General features: G+C 47.7%; 1 protein-coding gene across 16 annotated transcripts in view; it reads left to right on the top strand.

The window, feature by feature from the left end:
- Positions 1-20,395, top strand: part of Cracd (capping protein inhibiting regulator of actin dynamics) — a 235,361-nt gene extending 214,966 nt beyond the window's left edge. For 8 of the 16 annotated variants that reach the window (XM_087582457.1, XM_087582458.1, XM_087582464.1 and 5 more), the window contains 6 exons: positions 1,630-1,698; positions 4,409-4,591; positions 5,812-8,743; positions 14,711-14,901; positions 15,913-16,075; positions 17,408-20,283. In XM_087582457.1, coding sequence (XP_087438583.1) covers positions 1,630-1,698; positions 4,409-4,591; positions 5,812-8,743; positions 14,711-14,901; positions 15,913-16,075; positions 17,408-17,568 — 3,699 coding nt within the window. In that variant the 3' untranslated portion in view covers positions 17,569-20,283. 16 annotated transcript variants of the gene reach the window in all.
- Positions 20,396-22,537: the final 2,142 nt, after the last annotated feature.

The following is a 22,537-nucleotide window of genomic DNA, read 5'->3' as shown; positions in this document are numbered from 1 at the left end:
CTGAATAGTCGGAGTCTGGGGTTCTCTACTGACAGGTGCACTTTGAGTCTTTCTAAAAGTGTTTTCTATCCTTGGCCTATCCGAATTCCAGAACGTAGGTGTTTGTTATTAGAACATAACTATGATCAGCCAATATGTCCAAAGAGTAGGAGTCAAAACAAGCAGTTTGCAGTGAAGAGGGACAGCCCAGCCTTCTGCCACCCCTGCTGAGACCAGGCCATGATGACCCCTGGCACCTACGTGTTGACCCATGGGTGCTGTGTGAAGCAGGAACCAGTGTCCCGCCCTCCTGGTGGGTTTTAAAATGCTCTTCTCCACCTGTCCAGTTCCGGGCTCAGCAGCAGCTGCCGCCACTGCTTTGACACAGATTTCATGAGGACTGAAGAATGTCCTCGCTCTATTACTTATGATATCACAGTGGGAGGTGCTGTGGCCTCAGGAAAGAGCGAGGCTCTTTGCTTCGCAGACCTTATCTTAGATGTGGGTGTGGAGAGATGAGTGAGATTTGTCACGGGAGGGACGCTGGTGGCTTACATCCTAATGAGAAAATGTCACCGAGCACACAAGTCACCATGCAAGATAATCGTTCCAGATCAGACAAAATGCTGCATGCCGAGAACCAGACAGTAAGTAACTTGGTTCGAGAGAGGCTGGATTTTTTTAGATATGTGCTCGGGAACAGACCATGGGATAATGAGATATGGAGCAAGGCAGGCTGATCGTGAAAAAGAAGACCAGGAAGCTGGTCAAGTGTGGCTGGATGGCGGCTGGGGAGGGCAGACGCCAGGGCCAGATGCTGGGAACCGTGAAAAGGGAGAGTCCTGTTTTGAATTTTGAATCATTTCTGAGTAGTAATGGCAAGCAAGGAAGTGTCTGGAGCTGACATATGTTCTTTTTAATTGTGTGTGTGTGTGTGTGTGTGTGTTTGCACACCATGGCACACATGTGCGATTCAGAAGACAGTTCATAAGAATAGTTCTCTCCTGCCTCTGCTGCCTCATAGGTTCTGGGAACTAAACTCAGGCCATCAGGTCTGCTCTACCCATCAATTCACCTCACAAAGCCCTGACTTTGTGTCTAGACATCTTTTAAACTGTGCAGCACAGAGTGGCCCAGGCAAGCTGACACACCGGCACAAGGCCGGAGTATAGCTGCCCCATCCTAACGGTGTGTGTGACCTGGGGATGTTTCCAGTGCAAGCCTGGTGTGTCTCCCACGAGAGAATGTTTTGTCCTCACCTCCTGCAGAGGAGTCTCGGGGATAAAAGGTAGGAAGAAGGCTCCCAGCAAGTCCGAAAGCTAAAAGCTTCGAGGTTGAAGCTGTGTGTGACACGGCCCCATTTCCCGGGTGAGGTGTCTGCTAAGGAGCCCTGCAGCTTCTCTCAGGCCTTGGAAGGAGACATGAGAACTTAAGTTCAGGAACTAAGCAGGTGGGAAACAGGCTGAACTCAGGAAATGGAGACGTGTGCCCCTCCATGGCACAGATAGTTCAGTGATCCCTGTTGGTTACAGGAGAGCTCATATCCCCCTGTGTGGAGCAGGAGGCCACCCTGATCAGGCATAGACTGTGCAGGTTGTTTGCCCAGCACTTCCTGTCCCCACATTTAATTCCGACTGCTCTCTTTTCCAGTCCAGTGATACACCAAGTTCCTCAAGTCCTCTAAATCTACCTGAAGCCGGAAGCGACATGGAGGAGAAGGTAATGCGGCCTGAGCTTTTTAATTTAGTCTTTTATTTCCTTTTTTTTAAAAATCTGCTGTTTCATTTTCTGTTCATAAACCAGAGCAACCCGTGGTCAAGGTTAAAGCATCCATTTCCATGGCAACACAACTGCTAGACTCCCGAGCCCTGCTCCAAAGAACAGCCATTCTCCCATAATGCCTTGGGAGTTTTAGACAGCGATCGTTTCCCTAAATGCAAATGGATCATGTACTTCAAGACACTGTTAATCCATTGAGAAGGGCACTCTAGAATGCCTGCAGGTACTAAAGACTGTTAGGAAGAGTTCTATTGCATAAGAGACAGATCCCAAGCCCAACCTTACCTTTCTTTGCTTTTACACACACTCACTTTTTTTTTTCTTTTTTTTCGGAGCTGGGAACCGAACCCAGGGCCTTGTGCTTGCTAGGCAAGCGCTCTACCGCTGAGCTAAATCCCCAACCCCCACACACTCACTTTTAATATCCCCTTTATTATTATTATCTTGTGTGTTTATGAGTGTGTGAGAGTGCGTGTATGTGTGTGTGAATGTGTATGGGTGTGTGTGTGTGGTGTGTGTGTGTGTGTGTGTGTGTGTGTGAGAGAGAGAGAGAGAGAGAGAGAGAGAGAGAGAGAGAGAGAGAGATTGGGTACACTTACGCATATGCATAGAGAGGATCAGAAGTCCCATCTCTCACTGTGTTAGTCTCTGGAGACAGGGCCTTCTCACTGAAACAGGAGCAAAACTGCTGGCCAGCAAGCCCCAGTGTTCCTTCTGTCTCTGTCCTCGGTAGCTTGGGTTACAGACACATGAATGACCCTTCACCCAGGGCACGCATTCTGTGGAGCTGGGTTTCTCTGATGAGAATCTTCATCTCTGCATGGGACAGGCCTTCTCTGAGGAAACTGAAGGGAGACGTTGACCAGCTCTGCTGGGGGTGACTGTGAACAGAGCTGCTACTCAGACAGAGATGAGGTTCAGTGGGGATGTCCAGAAACAAAGCCCAGCATGGAGATCTCAGCTTTGAGTGCCCCGCCCTGACTTCAGTCTGTCCCAGAGCCTCTGTTATTCCCCGCCCCACACCCCATGTGCCTCTTGGGAATGGAAATATTTAATTCATCTATTATAAAAGTAATCATAAACAGTTGAAAGCTACAAGGCCAAAGACTGAAAGTATTTGTTCCGTACTTTTTTTTTAAGATTTATTTATTTTATGCATGTGACTATACTGCCACTCTCTTCAGATACATTGGATCTCATTACAGATGGTTGTGAGCCACCATGTGGTTGCTGGGAATTGAACTCAGGACCTCTGGAAGAGCAGTCAGTGCTCTTAACCACTGAGCCATCTCTCTGTTCCGTACTTTTTAATTCATGAATTTGTGTGTACTAATTAGGTTTTGCTGATTAGAATTGTCGTTTAACTTTTGTGAATAAATGGGGATGGTAACTGGAAAAAATGCAAACCCTTTGCATGCAAACCTCACGGACTTTACACATACCGAGGTGCACAGTTCATTAGCCTGGCCCTGTCCTGTGCTGGCCTTCGTGCCCAGCTAGTGGTGAGACACTGAGAGAGCGGTGTGCGCCCCCTGCTGGACACTGGCACGGGAGCCTTTTACACACCATATGTCTATGCTCTCTAAGTTCCCAGTGTGGCTTCCTACCATCATTCAATGCATCCTCTGAGACGGAGACTGTGCCATGGCCACTAACTTCTCTAGATGTGTGCAGTTTGTCTAAGGCTTCTTTGTAAAGATTTATTCATTTTATGTCTTGTTTATGAATATACACATGCCTGGTGCCCATGGAGGTCAGAAACACATCGGATCACCTGGAACTGGAGTTATGGATGGTTGTGAGCCTTTGTGTGGGTGCTAGGATGTAAACCCAGGTCATTACGGTTGAACCATCTCTCTAGCCCCTTAAATTATTTTTTTGAGTCTAGATTAGTCTAGGCAGGCCTTGAGCTCAATACATAGCCAAGGGTGAGCTTCCTAATTCTCCTGTCTCCACCCCCCAAACACTAAGATTACAAGTGTGCCTCCATGCTGGGGTGGGGAGTGGTCTCTTAGTGAATGTATCTTTAGTCCAGAACTGCAGGCTCTCCCAGTGTCCTTCCAGGAATGACACTTACCCCTGGGTCATGGTTTTGCCACTTGGTGATTTTTTTCACCAGAGCACTTCATCATATTTTTGGTATCTGCATCTATGACTTTTAAGTGAGCATGCCAAAACGACGGTTTCATACACGTGTCCATATCTCAATCACATCCATCCCCTGTTCCTCCCAGTCCCTTCCCTCCCAGGCCCTCTCCCATTACCTCCTCCTCTCTGCTTCATCCCCTGCTCCTTTTAAATAACTTGCTGAGACTTGTAAGAGTTGTCCCCATGTCCATGGCTGTGGTGCCCACTCCTGTTTCTCTGGCCTGTCCCTGTGCCCCTTTATCCTCTGCAAGCAAAAGAAACTCCCCAGCTTTCTCCCACCTCAGAAACTAGTTAGGAACTGGCTGTGATTTTTCAAAATTTTGTATTGTGGACCGACTTTGACTCTCATTAAAACACACACACACACACACACACACACACACACACACACTCCTTGGGCTAAGCCGGGCAAACAGAGCCCAGTGGGTACTGCTTTTGTTGGATTCCCTCTGGGTCGTGTTCTGATCCATGCTGACTTTTTATATCTTAATCTGTACCATAGGTTGCTCCGGTTAAACCCTCTCGGCCAAAAAGGCACATCTCTTCTGCTGGCACCATTGAAAGTGTCAACCTCGACGCCATCCCCCTGGCCATCGCTCGTCTGGACAACAGTGCTGCCAAGCACAAACTCTCTGTTAAGCCAAAAAACCAGAGGGTGTCAAGGAAGCACAGGTGGCTTGCCCAGGTGTGTAGAGTGTCTCAGCAGGTGAGGCAGGTGTCCTTCTTGCCAGGCCCTAATTCTACCTTTCGTGCTTTGCTGCCATAGTAAGTTCTAGTTCTCTCCTTATCAGGGACTTGAGTGTCTACAGGGATCAAACGGGCCTGGGTACCCTCCATGGCCCAAGGAGGAGGACCTCAGGGTGCTGCCTATAGAAAGTACCAGATGCCGAGGGTGGGGGCAGTGTATGTATCAAAAGCAGACCAGCTCTGTTTAGGTGAGGTTTTTTTAGGGTTTGGGCTTCTAAGCCACAAGCTTCAGGGGACAACATTGAAATCTAAATCCACACCCCCCCTTTTGTTGCTTATCTTCCTAATGCCAGGTTATTGCCTTTCCTGATATTAATCCAAACTAAGAGAAAAAATGGAAATGGCAAGTGGAGGGGCTCGGGGGCCAACAAAATATATTCTTTTCTCTCTTCCCTCCACTCCTCTTGCTTTGGGTGGGTGACCAATGCCTGAATTCACCTGGGAAGGAAAACATTTTAAGACCCTATATATACTGTTTTATCCAGTGCTTAAAACAGCTACATACGATAAAGTCTTTTTTTATACGATAAAGTTTAATTCCTAAATTAGGTATGGTAAAAAAGATTTACAGCAATAATGAATTAGACAATCATAACGACATACCAAACTAAGTTGTTTGAAACATTGTTTCTGGAAATTCAGTTGCCCTGAATTGTACACAGTTGCCTAAGGCAACTGAAACAGTGGCTGAGAAACCTTTCATACAGGGGATATTAGTTATCGCTGCCATTGCTGTGACAAATATCTGGCAAAAGCAAAATATCTGGGTTTCTTTTGCCTAATGGTCTGGGTGTACAGTCAGTCAGGTCCAGAAGTCATAGCAGCAAGAAGGTGAGGCAGCAGCCACATTGTGCGCATGCACACGCCAGTTGGGAAACAGAAACGAAGAATGGCCCTCAGCTTGCTTTCTCCCTCCTACTCCTTCCGAGACCCACATTTAACCTGGGCCTTCCCTACCTCACTTAAGCTGTTCAGGAAACATCCAAAGGTGCATTCCCATGGTGATTCTAAGTCCAGGCAGGTTGACAAACGAGGCTTAGATGTCTTGGGCACTGCAGGGACTGCTGTGTCTATACTGGGAATTACGAGCGCTGGGGCTGGGACCTTAGTTAGAGCAGTGTGGGAAAAGGCTAATTGTGCTTTCCTTTCTCACATCAGGACCGACAGAATGCACCAGGCAGCTTTGAGAGTCAGTCCTCCCTGGACCAGAACGGGCAGCTAGGAGAAGACAAACACATTGGACAAGGAGAGGAACCAGAACCTCTGGAATCCCACGAGGAGAAAAGACTACAGGAAGACTATTGGCGGGAACTCGAAGCCAAGTGCAAAAAGCAAAAAGCTGAAGCCGCTGAGAAGAGGCGCCTGGAAGAGCAGAGGCGGCAGGCGCTGGAGAGGAGGCTTTGGGAGGAGAGCCTCAGACAGGAGCTGCTGGAGGAGGAGGAAGAGGAGGCTGAAGAGGTAGGCCTGTTGCTACAGGCAGGGAAGGCACCTCCAGAGGAAGGGCCTCAGTCTGGTCTGGAGGAACAGCGGGGTTCAGAGCAGGAGCTGGGGGAAGCCGATGACCCCACCCGCCTGGAGGCAGAAGAGCGCAGGCGTGAGCAGGAAAAGGCCGAGAGGCAGGCGGAGAAACTGAGGCAGCGCGAGGAGGCCGAAAGGCAAGAGGAGGAACTGAGGCAGCGCGAGGAAGCCGAGAGGCAGGCGGAGGAACTGAGGCAGCGCGAGGAGGCCGAGAGGCAAGAGGAGGAACTGAGGCAGCGCGAGGCCGAAAATCAAGAGGAGAAACTGAGGCAGCGCGAGGCCGAGAAACAAGAGGAGGAAGTAAGGCAACGTGAGGTTGAGGGGCAGGAGGAGGAACTGAAGCAGCGGGAAGCTAAAAGGCAAGAGGAGGAACTAAGGCAACTCGAGGAGGCTGAGAGGCAGGAGAAACTGAGGCAGCGCGAAGCCCAGAAGCAAGAGGAGGAGGAACTAAGGCAGCGAGAGGCTGAGAGGCATGAGAAACTGAGGCAGCACGAGGCTGAAAGACAAGAAGAGGAACTAAGGCAGCGGGAGAGGCAGCGGGCCCAGGAGGAGGAAGCCAAGAGGATGCTGCAGGAGGAGGAAGAGGCCAAGCACATAGAAGAGCTGAAAGGTCGGGAAAAGGAGGCACCAGAGCCACTGGTGGAGGAAGGCTCGCAGGGTCCAGAAGGAGAGAGCCAGCCTTGGCTAACGGATGATGCTGACCAGCAAAGCCCACTGCAGCGGGACCTTGAGAAGCCAGGGGAACGAGAAGACCTGGTATCCGCAGGGCAGAGAGACATCCCCGAGGACCAGAGAGGAGAGGTCGAGATGGCCATCGAGCCGGTGGAGCAGAGCGGAGACTGGGGCGCGCACTTCGGTGGTGTAGACGGTGTAGACGTGGAAGGGAAAGAAGCCTCTCAGATAGACAACCCGCAGCCTCAAGAGAGACAGAAGGAAGGCACGCCGGCCCGGGAGGAGAAGGAAGCTACCGCTGCAGACATCGATCGAAAGGTGGAGGAGCTCCGGTGGCAGGAGGTGGACGAGCGGCCCCGGCCCTACACGTTCCAGGTATCCTCCGGGAGTAGGCAGATTCTCTTCCCCAAAGTCAACCTGAGCCCGGTGACACCCGCCAAGGACGCGAGCCTCGCCCCAGCGGCCCAGGAACCGCCCGCGCCCCGCGGTGCCGCCTCGCACGCCCTGCCCTCGGCGCTGAGCATCCCACACACGGCCATTCTGGTCACTGGAGCGCAGCTCTGCGGCCCTGCGGTCAACCTGAGCCAGATCAAGGACTCGGCGTGCAAGTCCCTCCTGGGTCTATCAGAAGAAAAGCGCCCAGCGGACGTCCCCACCGTGGAGCCCAGGGCCGGTGGCGGGAAGTCCAAGCCTGCCCCAGAGTCACCGAGCAACGCGGTCGCGCTGGCCGAGTGGGCTTCCATTCGATCCAGAATCCTGAAGAACTCGGAGGGCGACCAGCGTGGCGACAGAGAGCCGGCCAGGGTCGGCGACGAGCCAGCGCCCCGAGCTAGGTGCGATTCCCGAGGGAACGTACGCAAGACGCCGCCAGTCAACGCCAAGTTCTCCATCATGCCTGCCTGGCAGAAATTCTCAGACAGCGGCGCAGAGACCTTCAAACAGAGCACGGACGGTGAGAGCGTGAGGAAAAAGCCAGGGCCAGCGCCCAGCGAAGAGACGACACCGACACCCCAGCCTCTACCTGCAGGGGCTCCTGAACTCCAGAAGAACCTGGAAAAGCAAGAGGTAAGCCAGGAACCACCAGACACCACTGACGGATGCAAATTTGCCAAAGACCTTCCATCTTTCCTCGTCCCGAGCCTGCCTTCTCCGCAGAAAGCCGCGTCCCGCACAGAGTCCACGACCTCTTTGGACAGCGAGACCACGAGTGATGTAGGAAGCCCAGACCCTGCGATGCCGGGAGGTGAGGAAAAGGCCTCGCCCTTTGGAATAAAACTGAGAAGGACCAACTACTCCCTGCGCTTCCACTGTGACCAACAGGCCGAGCAGAAGAAGAAAAAGAGGCACAGCAGCACGGGAGACAGCGTGGATGGGGACGCCCCTCCTGGAGAGAGGAATCCTGAAGCCACGTTCCTCAAGCATGGCCCATCCCTTCCCCAGGAGAGAAAGCCAGCCCTAGCCCCTCGGAGGGACTCTGCTGAAAGCCATCCTAGCGGTCACTGTGTTGCTGCTGCAGTCCACCCTGGGCTTCCACCGGCCAGTGGCCAGACCCCAGCTCCAGAGCAAGACAAGGTAGCGAGCAAAACGCCGCTGTCCATGCAGAAGCCGGCCCTGGCTCCCAAGCCTGCCAGCCAGACTCCACCTTCATCCCCACTCTCCAAACTGAGCAGACCCCACATAGTGGAGCTTCTCACTAGGCGAGCTGGGAAGCTCGACTCCGAGCCCAGCGAGCCTGCCAAGGAGAACCAGGAGAGCAGGGATAGCCAGCCACCCTCACCATCACTGCTGGAGGAGCCGAAGGGGCAGAAGAGGGATGAGAAAGATGTGCTAGAAAAGAAGCCTGCTTCCCCGCCTCTGCCATCCAGTCAGCAAGAGAGACCTTCCCTAACTCCCGAAACAGGTAGAAAAGGTGTGTGTGTCTGCAGACTGAATGTGGCTTCATTCGGTGGGGAGGGAATCAAGAGGGAGCTCCGGGGAACTGGCTCTGGGGACACCTTAGTCAGGAACAGGCTTGCCCCAAATCAGTCCCTTTACGTCTTATACATTCTCTGAGTTGGAATGTGGTCCCAGTTAACACAGATATCGTTAATGGTTTTGAACAAGTCTGTAGAGGTGACTCCAAGTAGAATTTCCCAGACCAGTTGTCTGCCCTTCTGTCTGGGTAACAGCAGCAGGAAGGTGGATTCCAAGTTCGGCTGTGCTAGGTAAAACGCAGCTAAACGTCCTTTCCCCCATACTGCAGACTTCCCATGCAGAAACGTCAGGGCTGGCTGCCTCTTCCTTCAGACTAGACATTGGAAGCAGCTAAATTGGCTTTCCTGCCTTTCAAGAATGCTCATCTAATCTTCCTAGAGACAACGTTTGGATCATGGCCAGAAGTTTCTCCTTTCGAGTGTTTAGGTGTGGGTTGGTTTTTGCTTCCTTGAGAAGTGTTAGTTTGGTTAACCTTCATGAAAGCCCTCGAGTACTGCTGTGCCACGTGTGTGCTCGAATGTGCTATGCCAGAAACTGCAGGTGGACAAGGTTACATCTTTCTGCAGTGTCAGAACTGATCGAATAACAAGTCACAAGCTACACCAGTTTTATTGACAAGTTGTCTCTATTTTCCTTGATGGTTGGCCACTGGCAAACTAAGTTCTCTTAGCCCAATCTTAAATACTAATATCAAATCTCATATCACACATTGCACTTCATAAATATATGCACATGTGTGCACACACACATGCTCATGTATGCACCTGTGTTATGGAGTACCTATAACATGTTAACCCTCAACAGGGTTCCAGGAATCCAGAGAGGACTTACTGGAGGCAGACAGCTAACACAGAGTTACAGAGCAACCAGATGAGAAAACAATAATACAGTAGGGGGGCTGAAGAAATGTCTCTGTGGTTAAGAGCACTTTTTGCTTCTACAGAGGACCATGGTTTGATTCCCAGCATGGTACCTCACTCCTCTTCATAACTACAGTTCCAGGGGATCCATTACCCTCTTCTGGCCTTCCTGAACAACACACACACACACACACACACACACACACACACACACACACACACACACACACACTGCCAGGGGAGCAGGGAAGCGGGGTTTCAGTTAAATGAGGCTTCAAATCTTAGAGTTGAATCCAGATGCAGAAACAGCTGTAAGTGAAGGACCACGGAGCCATGGAAAGGCTTTGGTATCTTTATGGGATACAGGTGAGCAGGCTGGATCCTTCTCCCATGTGGTCTGTTCTATAAATCCCCAGGCTTAGTCTTTCTAAGATGATTTTTAAAAACGCCCATATCTTCCTAGTCTACTGGTGATCAGGCTCCTTTTGCTTTTAGGAAAAAGTGTATCAGTCTGCTTCATGGGTTAGTGCCAGACTAGGGAGGTCTAAATGCACGAGATGCAGAACTGTCTTGCCTCTGCGTTTGCACTCAAAATGGGGCCCAAAATGGAGGCACATAGGGCAAGCCTCAGATTGAGAGCTACTGTTTACAAAATATGGAGTAACTTAGGTATGGCGTATCAGGTCTCGACAAGTCCTTTCCATCTTTACCTTTACCTTTTAGTAGTTTGTTGTTCTCATCTGATCAGCCAGTCAGCCATGCATTTGTAAGGATGGACTCCAGCAGCCCAATATCTCTCTCTGCCTTTAGTTCTGACAAAGTGTGCCGCTCTGGCTGTGGCAGGCCGGCACTCCAGGTGAATCCAGGTACCTTTCTCTTTAGCACCTTTCTTTTCTGACTGGTTTTCCTTCATCCATTTCAGGTAGCCATCTCTAGTCTTGGGATGCTTAGTACACTCAACATGCAGATTAATTCTCTTGACAAGAACCTTGCCCTTGCCAGGAGCTGGTGGCACACACCTTTGAACGCAGCACTCAGTAGGCAGAGACAGGTGAATCTCTGAGTTTCAGGCAGCCAGGGCTTCACAGAGAAGCCATGCCTTGAAAAAAGAAACAAAATATCTTGCCCTTAATTTTCTTGTTTACACCAGTGCCAACAGCATACATAGTAATAGTTTTGCTACGGTAACATTTATGAGGCCTGCCTTTTTAACAGTATCTGTCCCCTTAATGTCTACTGTATCACCCATCTTAAAGATGTGGCCAGAGGAGCAACTACATGTTTTCTTTTTCTTTTTTTTTCTTTTTTTTTTTTTTTTTTTGGTTCTTTTTTTCCGAGCTGGGGACCGAACCCAGGGCCTTGCGCTTCCTAGGCAAGCGCTCTACCACTGAGCTAAATCCCCAACCCAACTACATGTTTCCTAACAGGAAACCATAGATAGGGTGCTTCTCTTTTCCCTTGTTTGCCATTTTGGTGAACTACTGAAAGATGACGGTACATTCCCAAAGAGCAGTCTTCTCTGAATGACCCATCTGCTTTTCCTAGGTGGGCGTGAGATGTTAATAGTAGCCTGTGCATTCTTGGCTGTACTGACTGCTGCTTGCTGGATGAGCTCGTTTTTTGTTTGGGTGCTAGCCTTTGTGCCCTTAGCTCTTGTGTCTGCAAAGTCCCTCTCAACCTGAGGTGCTCTGTCAGCCTCCATTCTCCCACATGAAGGAAAGCTCATGTCTCTTGGAGATGCCCCTTTGATTCTTGCAATTTTTCTCTCCACCCCTGTCTTCTTTCCTGGTGTTCAGATTTTGGATCGTCAGACTCCAAATTAAATAGGCTGGGCATAGCACCCAGGATCCCCAAGACCGTGGTCTTAACATAGAGAATTATTTGTCCCAGAGGGACAGAGGGCAGGAAATAAGAGAGAAGGACAAGAGAGGCGGGGAGGGGGGGGAGCAAGGGAGAGGGGGCAGGGATATTTGTCCCAGAGGACAAAGGACTGCCTCTAGATAGAGAGGAGACAGGAATGGAACATAGAGTGTTTATATAAATGGCAATTTATAATTTTTTAAAAGATTTATTTATTTATTATATATAAGTACACTGTAGCTGTCTTCAGACACACCAGAAGAGGGCATCTGACCTCATTACAGATGGTTGTGAGCCACCATGTGGTTGCTGGGATTTGAACTCAAGACCTCTGGAAGTCAGTGCTCTTAACCACTGAGCCATCTCTCCAGCCCCTAAATGGCAATTTATAAAGGTAGAGGGGGAGACCTGTGTCAGGATGAGGTGTTTAATTTTAATTGGGTTTGTTAATTAAGGGGCCTTTTAATTACTCGACTTCAATGCTGGACCTTGGTAGTCAGCCTCAGGAGGAAGAAGCGGCCAAATGAGGGAATGGACCTCGGTGGCCAGCTTTAGGATATAATCTAACAGCAGAGCAAAGGGAAGCGGGGAAGAAGGGCAAAGCCCGCTAGAGCCATGGCCACACTCAAGCTTGGGTCCCTTTAGCATATGTCATTGATCCTAGTACTCAGGAGTAGAGGGAGACAGGTCTCTGTGAGTTGGAGGTGAGCTTGGTCTACACAGCCATTTTCAGGCCAGCCATCCGTGGCTCGGCGGTTAAGAACTCAATAGTGCCCTTACAGGAACCAGAGTTCAGTTACAAGCACCCAGCTAGTGAATTCCTGCCTCAGGCAAATAAAAAGAAAGAAGCAAGCGCGAAAGCAAGGACTACTCGGTTTAATTGCCGCCTCTCTTCGGTGGAGTTTTGCTAGGCCAGGGCTGACCTAACGTCCTTGAACACCCTATCAGATTAAAAATCGTTAAGCATGGACTGCAACAGTTTATTGATGATATACATGTAGTACCATCATTAGCTAAAACGTCTAGGATATTGTCTACACCTTAAGCAAGGTCCAGGAGGGACAATGTGTGTGTCTGCCTTGCGAATCATGTTGTCACTTTTTATTTTCTGGTTAATTTCTTGTCAGATCTGATTTCTTTCCAATGAACCTGTTGCCCCTGCTGTGGGTTTTGATGCTTCATTATTAATAGTAAACTAACTTTTTATACCATTTACTTCTCATCTAAAGAGTCATGTAGTTTAAAGGAACTAGGCTCTTCCAAATGTTTACCTCGTTACAGAATCTCTCCATGCGCTAAAAGTGAGAGCAAACCACCATCCCTTTCATCCCTGCACAAGCCTCCTGTGCACAGTCCTCACGATTCTTAACTCAAGCTAGGCATGGCGGTGGGCATTCACCTTTAATCCCAGCACTTGGAGACAGGCAGGCAGCTGTGTGTGGGCTCAAGGCTCACCTTGTCTACACAGTTTCAGAATAGGCAGTGCAATATAGTGAGGCCCTGTCTCAAAACAAACCACCAAACAAAAAGGTTTCTGAACCTGAGATACACACCCCCTTTGGTGATGTAGGCTCAGAAGGTGTCTGTGTCAGCCTGGGTAGCCATCATTTATAGACTCAAATGGAGATGAGTGGGGGCTGGAGAGATGGCTCAGTGGTTAGGATCTCAGTGTTCTCTGATTCACACCAGTTCATAACTACTTATAATTCCAGTTCCAGGAGAATCTGTCCTATGTGGGCACCTGTACTCATATGTGTATGCACACACACACATAGATACACACACACATAGACAGACACACACACATAGATACATACACATAGATACACACATAGATACATACACATAGATACACATAGATACACAAACACATACACACACAGAGATACACAAACATACATAGATACACACACATAGATACACACACACATAGATACATACACATAGATACACACGCAGAGATACACAAACATACATAGATACACACACACACACACACACACACACACACACACACACACAACTTTTGAAATGCTCCCAAACTCGTAACCCGATGAAGTGTCTTACACATTCTCTGAGGCATTCAGCCAGTCTGAAGATGGCTGACTCATAAAGGAGTCTGTCTTCTAGAGCCGAGCAAGGACAGTGGTGTATCCAGACGCTGTCTAGTCTTCAGCAGCGCCCTCAGCTTTTCCGTGACTTCGTGGTGGCTGACCGGCTATTTCATGGTCCAGTCCCTAGTAGGTGGCAGCTTTGGAAGATGTGACTTGGTGATTATTTTTTTCACAAGCCTTGGGAGAGTCCTTGACTGGGGCTCAAACAGAAATCGGATTGTAATGTCCTGTTTTGTCTGTGAGCCACTTACTCTTTAAAATCCAGTCCAGGGTACCTCATTCGAGCAATAGGTCGTACATCCCTCTTAGAGAAATACGTATATCTCAATGGGGTCCCTTGGGCATCTTAGAGATATATGATCCCTAACCCCAGATTACGCAAAGTACAGTTCTCAGGAAATACAAACTTCTTTGTTTTCCCTTTAAAAACAATTTTGTCTTTAATTTTCAGTTTAGGAGGCAAATGGCAAGAAAGATACTGTGGAGAGTGAGTTATCCCATCACAGTGTAGGAATATTGGTCAGGTCTTTGGCATGGATGGCTTTGCCACCTTTGATGCCTTGCATAGAAATGGCAGGATTCTGTCTGTTTTTACAGATAATGGCAACGCACCTTCTCTGTGATCTAGAAATCTAATAGAAATGTTTCAGATACTGGCTCCCTTTGGAGTGGACTCTGCTGTTCGTGGCTGGATCCGATCCCTGCATCCTGCTTCTAAGGGAACCTCTCTCATAATCTGGGGTCCCCTCTCCTCCTCTTCATTCCCTCCTCCTCCTCTGGAGCTGCCATTGCTAAACACAAACCTCACCAAGGCAGTGAACAGCATACGTCTGGGCCTCCTTTAAACAAGAGTTTTCAATCACACTGGAGATTTTATTTTATTTTGTAAAGTAGTTCCACTTTTAGGGAAGAAAAATACCTGTTTTCCTGTTACTCAAAGATGTTCCTTCTCCCTCGGTGGGGTCCCTTTGGCCTGTGTACCCATACCATGGGCTTTACGAGATGAGATGAGGTAAGCAGTCTGTTCCTCTCAGCAAACACCATCTTCTTCCTTCACAGAGAAGCCCATGCTTCAGAGCAGGCACTCCCTCGATGGCTCCAAGTTGACAGAGAAAGCTGAAACTGCTCAGCCACTGTGGATAACATTGGCACTACAAAAGCAAAAGGGATTTCGTGAGCAGCAAGCAACTCGGGAGGAGAGGAAGCAAGCCCGGGAGGCGAAGCAAGCAGAAAAGCTCTCCAAAGAAACCGTGCGTAGCTCACTGTGCTTTCAGTGTTGCTGTCCTAAGCTCGTCTCTCTTCCAAGTCACTGGATTGGCTTTTAAGATTTAACTGGAGGTGCTGTTGACCAAGGGCAGGGAAGGGAATACATTGACAAACTTCAAATCAGGGCAAGCATGTTTTCAGGATAAAACAATTTGGTTTTATTATGCTTCTAGATGAACCTGATTTGGCAGAACCTAAGATGTGTTTATGGCAACAGCCCACACACAGTGGTTTCAGTAGTGCCCCTCTACTCCGTCTGAGGTTGCACTTTTTAATGGTTTGAATAGCTGAAGGTCAGCCATGATCCAGAAATATTAGGTGGAAACTCCCACAAATAGCACTTCACAAACATGAATTTGGTGTGATGAAACCGTGTCCTGCTCCATCGGGCATGAAGAGACTTTGTCTAAAGTATCTTAACTGTACATGCCAACTACCGGGTAGTCACCTGATGTCCGTTTGGGTTGTCCCAGCCACCGTCACAGGGTCCCAGAGTTTGTGTCCATCCCATTTTACTTAAGAATGGCCCCAAGGTGTGACAGAAATGATACTGGAGATTAAGACATGCCAGGAAGCTATATGTTACTTCCCCAGGTGAAAGCTCTCAAGAATAAAGCCATCATAAGCCGAAGTGGTACAAACCTAATATAAGAAACAAGGCAGAACGATCAGGACTTACGTCTATCCTTGGTTTCCGACATCCCACGAGGATCTTAGACTACATCCATCTTGGAGAAGGGAGGTTGTTACATACGGGAGATATGGAAGTGAATTTGTGCGCTGTGCAGTCTATCACGAGCCTTGCTCTATGACCTAATTTTATAATCAGCTTATAAAGTTAGCTCTCCCTCCTTGGTACATAACACTGAGCCCTCACTGGAGGCCTGTCTTGAATGCACTGCTCACAAGTAAAGCCCAGTGCCTCGCTGGGGTGCAGAGGTTAGGGGTCAGGGATCATGCACTGACACATGCTTTACCTGTCATTCCCAACGCAGGCCAGTGTCAGCCAACAGCCCGGAAGCAGTCGGGTGAGCAAAGCTGGGTCGGTGCACAAGCCTGCAGCTCCGTCTGAAGAGAAGAAACCAGAAACGGCGGTGTCCAAGCTCCAGCGCAGAGAACAGCTGAAAAAGTCCAACACTCTCCCCACGTCTGTGACAGGTAGGGTCGGTCCTTCCCCGCTTGCCCATACTTGGTTTTCCCAGACAGCATCTTTATTTTCTACCAAGTCGTGACTGCCACAGCATCTCAGGCATCACAGGGTGCAGGCTCTCTCCAGACCTGGGCATAAACTCCGATGCTGATGCAAATGCCAGGACTTCCCCAGCTCTCAGTGGAGAGACAGTAAGACGCCTTAACAGTCAGCTCCTTATGGGGGGCTACAGACACCTCTGCTCTGTAGCCTTCTTTATGGAGTAAAGACTTCCACTGTGACTAAGTTACTAATGACACCAACTGGCTGGCTGGGTGACTGAACATTTAACAGGACAATATAAGTCATCACTGGCACCTCACTGGCCATCATCCGGTGTATCTATCATCTATTTATTATCTATCATTTATCCATCATACATACATACATACATACATACATACATACATACATACATACATAGCTACAGCAAGGAAAAGCATATGCCAGGATGTTTAAACAAAGGAAGAGACGAGTATAATAGAATTGGGCAAGGCGAGGTATAATGTTTAGGTAAAACTGAGGCAGAACAAGCCTGGGTTTGGAAGCAGACCCCAGGCCCGTTTCATCTGAAATAATGTGTTTGTCTTCACATTCAATCAGTATTCCCTGAGTTCCAAAAGAATGCAGGCCACTTCCCTGGGCGCTAAAGTTGTGAGCTCTCCAAAATTCTTACAGAGAACCTCCTCACAGAAGCCTAAGATCTCAAGTAGAGAAAGCAGGATAGTCAGATGTGATAGCCTGCAACTCAACCCTTGGGAGGCCACCCAGTCAGGAGGATTGCTATGAATTTGAGGCCCTCCTGGGGGCCTGTGTGAGATGTCTCACAAAGAGGTGACAGGGGACATAGGAATTACTAGACAAGACGACAAGTCATCTTAGGGCTCAGCTGGAGGTGGGGAGATGGGTTCAGGGACATAGCAGTTCCAAGGCATGCTCTGTCATTTGTGGCTTGAATTTCATGCCTCCAATGTCAGAATCTTGTTCTGGAGAGCGAACTGGGGAGGTGTCTGCTAATGGGTACCTTTCATAACACAGTGACCACAGAGATCAACCTACTGAATTCTTAAAATGCTACGAGTGGCTTTTCAAATGTTCTTACATAACTTTGTGAATAATAGCTAGATTTGGCTATTCTGGAGTGTGTATGTGTGTGTGTGTGCATGTGTGTGTGTGTGTGCATGTGTGTGTGTGCATGTGTGTGTGTGTGGACAGATTTCATGTACAGTAGTATATATAATTATTAATTAAAAATTGTTTTTACATGGCTCTTGCTTCTCTTTTCCTTTGAAACAATGCAGTGGAGATCTCAGATTCTGCACCCTCAGCACCGCTGGTAAAAGAGGTCACCAAGAGGTTCTCCACCCCAGATGCTGCCCCCGTGTCCACAGAACCTGCCTGGCTGGCTTTGGCCAAAAGAAAAGCAAAGGCCTGGAGCGACTGCCCACAAATTATTAAGTAAACAGTGACTCTTATCCATCTTGTGGCCAGTTGTTGGCTCTTCTCTTGCCCTTTTTATTTATTTATTTTTTATATGGGGTAACGAAACCAGGCTAGGGAAAAGAAGCATGTTTTTATAGGCTCTAAAATAATGTTTAGAAACAGAACTGGTGGTGTTCATTGTAAAGAGTGTATTTGCACAACCCTGGGTCCTGGTGCCTTGAGCTCCCCCTGGTTCTCAAGAGACAGCTTTGTCTGAGGGACCATGTGAAGCAAAATCTGCAAGTGAGAGTTCCTCAGGAGAGCCGCCATGCCCTCCCATGGCCTTCACATATGCACACCCATGCACCATTTCAGGACATGTCCTTTTGCCAATCTTTGTAAGTTGTTTTGATTCTCTTCTGTCTAAAACATCGGCCCTACTATGTTTGCATATGTCACAGTGACAGTCTCACATATACATAAAACATGGTGTTACTCTCCTGAATGCAGTAACGGGAAAATAAGGAAAAAAGCTGGCTCCCAACTCTGTGCCTATGTCTGGTTTTCATGAATTCTCCCCGCCCTAAAAACCCACTCCCGCTCCTCCTACACTCCATCCCCTTTTAAAGACATATGGACCGTTAGGCCTCTCTGGCTCCTATGGAACATTTGTATTTAACCTGGTGATAAAAAGGAAATTCTGTGTCAGACTTGTCTCTGGGAATCTCTACATAGTGCAGTGACTCATCTGCAGCCTGGGCTGCATCCCCAGACTCTGGGAGCAGAGGGCTTAGAATATACAGTTTAGGGGAAACTCTTCAGATGAACTCTGTTATAATCCAAAGGTCAAGAACCTTGGGTTAGACTGGTATAATGGAGCTTTTCACACTGTGAAGAAAAGGATGCGAAAGTGAGAACAAGGAAATAAAAAACGTCACCCACACCAGCCACGTATGTATGATAGTTTAGGTTACCGGCGTTCCATGACTCCAAAGTTTTCCCTTGGCCTGTAGGGAAAATGAACAAGCCAAGATGTGTAACCTATCTGTACTAAGGACTTCCAGCAGAGAATTTCTTTTTCCTTTTTCTTTACTGTACTTGAATAATTCAGAGTCGAATGTTCCAAAGCATTTACAATTTAGAGCATTCACCTTGATACCTTTAAAAAAAAAAAGCATCTCAGAGTTTTACGTGGCCTTGTTATCATACACATGTGCATACAAAGAAGGGACTTGGCAGTTTCAAAGCCACATGTATTTATTTCTCTAGATTTGCTTTGCGTGACACTAGACGTACCAGCAAACGCCCACGTGCTGCTGGTGCTAGCTTTGTATTTCATGCTGCTGGCATTTTTTCCTTCTTGTAGATTCTTACTCTAAAACGTAGGTGCGGATTCTTTGCCCAGTGCGGGGAGGGGGGGGGGACTTACTCCCTTCCTCCTCCCACACTAACATGTCTTAGAGCATCCATTACGACTTCTCCTTTGTGCTGCCGTTCTGTCTGCCCTACAGGATGGCAGGGAAGCTGTTTGCCATATAAGAAATCATTTTCTCCCTAGAAACAATAGCTCGGCTTCATGAAGCAGCTGGCATGTGCGGTCAAGTGGAGAGCTGTACTATTGAAGTTGGATTTAGTATTACATGTACTGGACCTTCCTTCAGACTGTTAAGAATCAATGTGACTCTTTTTTTTTTTACTGTTTATGTAAACAACTAATATACACTGCACGCTTCCCACACAGGTGTTCATTCCTAAACTTCCTGCGTAGACAATTGTTAGTTTAACAATTTCCTCACTGTTATAACACTTTTGAGTGGGAATCTTTCCACGTAAAGCCCTAGAATGATAGTGCTACAGTGATTCTTCCAAATTAACTTCTTCTTCCTTCCTGCCTGCCAGCTTTGGCCAGTACCACAGTCATAGCAGGAAACGGGTACAGAAATAAGATGATTAAGACATAATCGGGCTGGCGTGGTGGTGCATTGCCTTTGATCCAAGCATTTTGGGGGGCAGAAGCCAAGTGGCTCTCTGTGTTCAAGGGCAGTCTGTTGTACACAGTGAGCTCCAGGCCAGCCAAGGCTATGCAATGGAGACCCTGTCTTAAAACAAGGAAAGAAAGAGTAGTGGATGCATTCAGACTGGCTCAGCCACGAGCCCCACACGCAGCACAAGAAACAGCCTAGTTAAAAATGCCCCCACTAATGTCCTGGAAAGAAGAATCTCCTGAGGAAAAGGCAGTCATCATACTTGCTAAAGAGTACATGTTTAACATTTCATTAAAATCACTCCAAGCCTGCACTAAATACCAATCAAGTGTTATTCTGCTCATTTCTGGGTTGCGCTTTTCTGAGCAACAAACTACGGGGAAATTCTGTGAAAACAAACAATTCAAGACTTTTCCTTTTTTTAAAAAAAATGAATGACTGCTGTATTAAATATATGAATATATAAGCTTTTTTTTAATTTAAACACACTTCTGGCAAGGTTATAGATGATTAACCTCTGTTCATAGACTTATATATGGAAGTAGAATTTTTTGTTTACTTTGAAAATGTTTCAAGTGCAATTGTTTCTTATAAAACATGGTTGATTACCATTAAATTCTCATGGTAGCTGGTTATCTGCAAATATATAGAATGTATTCCCCGTCTCTTCTTGTGATGTTTAGTGTGCTTATTTTAAAGCAGCAACATTAGCTACAAGTGTCTTGCAATATTTTTACCAACAATAAAATTAAGTAGATACTTAATAAAAATTCCTTAGTGTGATTTTAATATTATTTTGAGATTTGGGTTGAGTACCGCTTGAAATATAAAAAGGCCCATTATTTAAGGGATAAGACCTTTCAATAAAATACTGACAAGATCTTTGGCGCTGATGGAATGTCCTTTCTAAACTGAAGTTCTGACTGATTTCAATGGCCATCTATGAGTAATCTCGGATTTACAGAGTCCTGGATGAACAAGAAAGCTTCTAGTTGTTTTTACTGCTACTTTATTTTTCCCAAAATCCCCAGCGGAAGATTATATCAATAAGGATGGCAACTGTTTATATCAATTCCAAATCGGAAGCTAGTGACCCGAGTCTTGGCTGAGATGGTCTTGCAGGCCCTCACTGCCCAACAGCAGCGTGAGTCTCAGCCCGGGGCTGGTGAGCAGTGCAGCTGAGGGCCAGCTACTCCAGGGCGACCTTGGCCCATCTGCGCACGTGACCTTCAAGAATAACTTGGTGAAAGTCTGAAGTCGGCGTGGGCTGCACAGGAGGGACAATGAATGCCGGTGTTACCACGTATCAAGTCGAACTGAGTGTGTGATTGACATAGGCACTTTTGCTTGCTCAGAAGTCATAAGGACCTAGTTCAGTGGTAGAGCGCTTGCCTAGCAGGAACAAAGCCCTGGGTTCAAGTCCCAACAGTGCACGTACTGGTTTACACACACACACACACACACACACACACACACACACACACACACACAAACACACACCTGGCCCCATCAAAGTACGGAAACTAAGCGTATAAATAGATCCTACCTTTAAAAACCTTTAGCTCAGTCTAGGGAGATGGTTCGTTAAGAGCTCTCGCTTCCTTCAGAGGACTCAGGCTTAGTTCGTAGCATCTACGTGGTGCTCACTCCAGATCCAGAGGATCCCACGCACTCTTCTGGTCTCTGGAGGGGAGGCACACGTGGTGCGCACTGATTACATACATACATACAGGCAAAACCCAAAAGATAAACATCTTTTTGAAATTTCAGAATAAATAGTAAATGGAGTATTCTGTTTATGACTCACAAAATACATTCTGAGTCTTTCTTTTCCACAGAGATCTTTAAACCCCCGAAACCCACAAACCTTAATGTATTAGGGTCCTCTAAAGAAACATAACTGATCAGATGTATTTATCTAGGTGGAGAGAGAGAGAAATGAAAGGTTATTTATTTACTTATTGCAAAATGTATAGCATAATACAATTTCTCTGGAGAAACAACTATAAAAGGAGAAACTCAGGAATCGGCCCATGAGGGAGGGTATGGAGACTGAGAGTGCCATTCGCACACTAGAGACCCAAAGAACCTATGGTATAGTTCAATTCAGATAAAGGCCAAAGGCCTCAAGACCAGGGAACCAATGGTGTAACCTGCAGAGAGGCAGGGAGATACAGTACCTGGTGCTAAGTCTCAGTCTAGGAACTCCGGAATCGAAGGGCATGAAAATATGGAAGCCCAGTTGAAAAAGACAATTTTCCTTCCCCTGCCTTCTATTCGGACATTCGGCAGGTGAGAGAACACCCAGCCATACTGGCACACTGGTGAAAACAGATGGATCTCGGTTGGTGGCTTGACTTAAAATGCTAACCAGTTTATAAACGCCATCATAACCTCACCAATGAATGGTGATCACTGTCTTGTTCACTTGTCTATGAGTGAATGTCACAGACTGACAGTTCTGTGTCAGTGAATGTCACAGCTCTCAGTTCTGAAATCCGAGGAGTTTGAGATCCATTGACCCATCTGAGGAGACCTGCAGAGCCCCAGCCATGGTGATGTGAGCATCACACAGCAGTGCAGAGCCCCTCTGCCCTGGCCTATCTCTTACAAAGTTCCACTCCCTCAGCAGCACCCCCACACCCACGGCCTCAAATAACCTTAATCTTCTCTCAAAGGTACCACTCCAAGGACCACAGTGGGGTTGCTTCCTCAATACCACACAGTAGGGGTGTCTTGATGGGAGACACTCAAACCAGAGCAGTGTTCTTTTGATGAAGTAAAACGCGTCTATTGCACACGATTAACTGCCTGTCCTAATTAGGGCTAACCTTTGCTGTGAGGAAACTGCTTACCCTTCCACAGGACAGTCCATCCCTGAGGGAAGGCAGGACAGGAACTCAAGCAGGGCAGGAACCTGGAGGCAAGAGCTGATGCAGAGGCCATGGCTTAACTACACCTCAATCTTATGGAGACATTTTCTCAGTTGAGTTTCCTTCCTTTCAGAGAACTCTAGCTTATGTC

This window comes from Rattus norvegicus, chromosome 14, assembly GCF_021556685.1.
Source record: "Rattus norvegicus strain SHRSP/BbbUtx chromosome 14, alternate assembly SHRSP_T2T, whole genome shotgun sequence".
Classification (NCBI taxonomy): Eukaryota; Metazoa; Chordata; class Mammalia; order Rodentia; family Muridae; genus Rattus; species Rattus norvegicus.
This window is presented reverse-complemented; position numbering and strand designations above follow the sequence as displayed.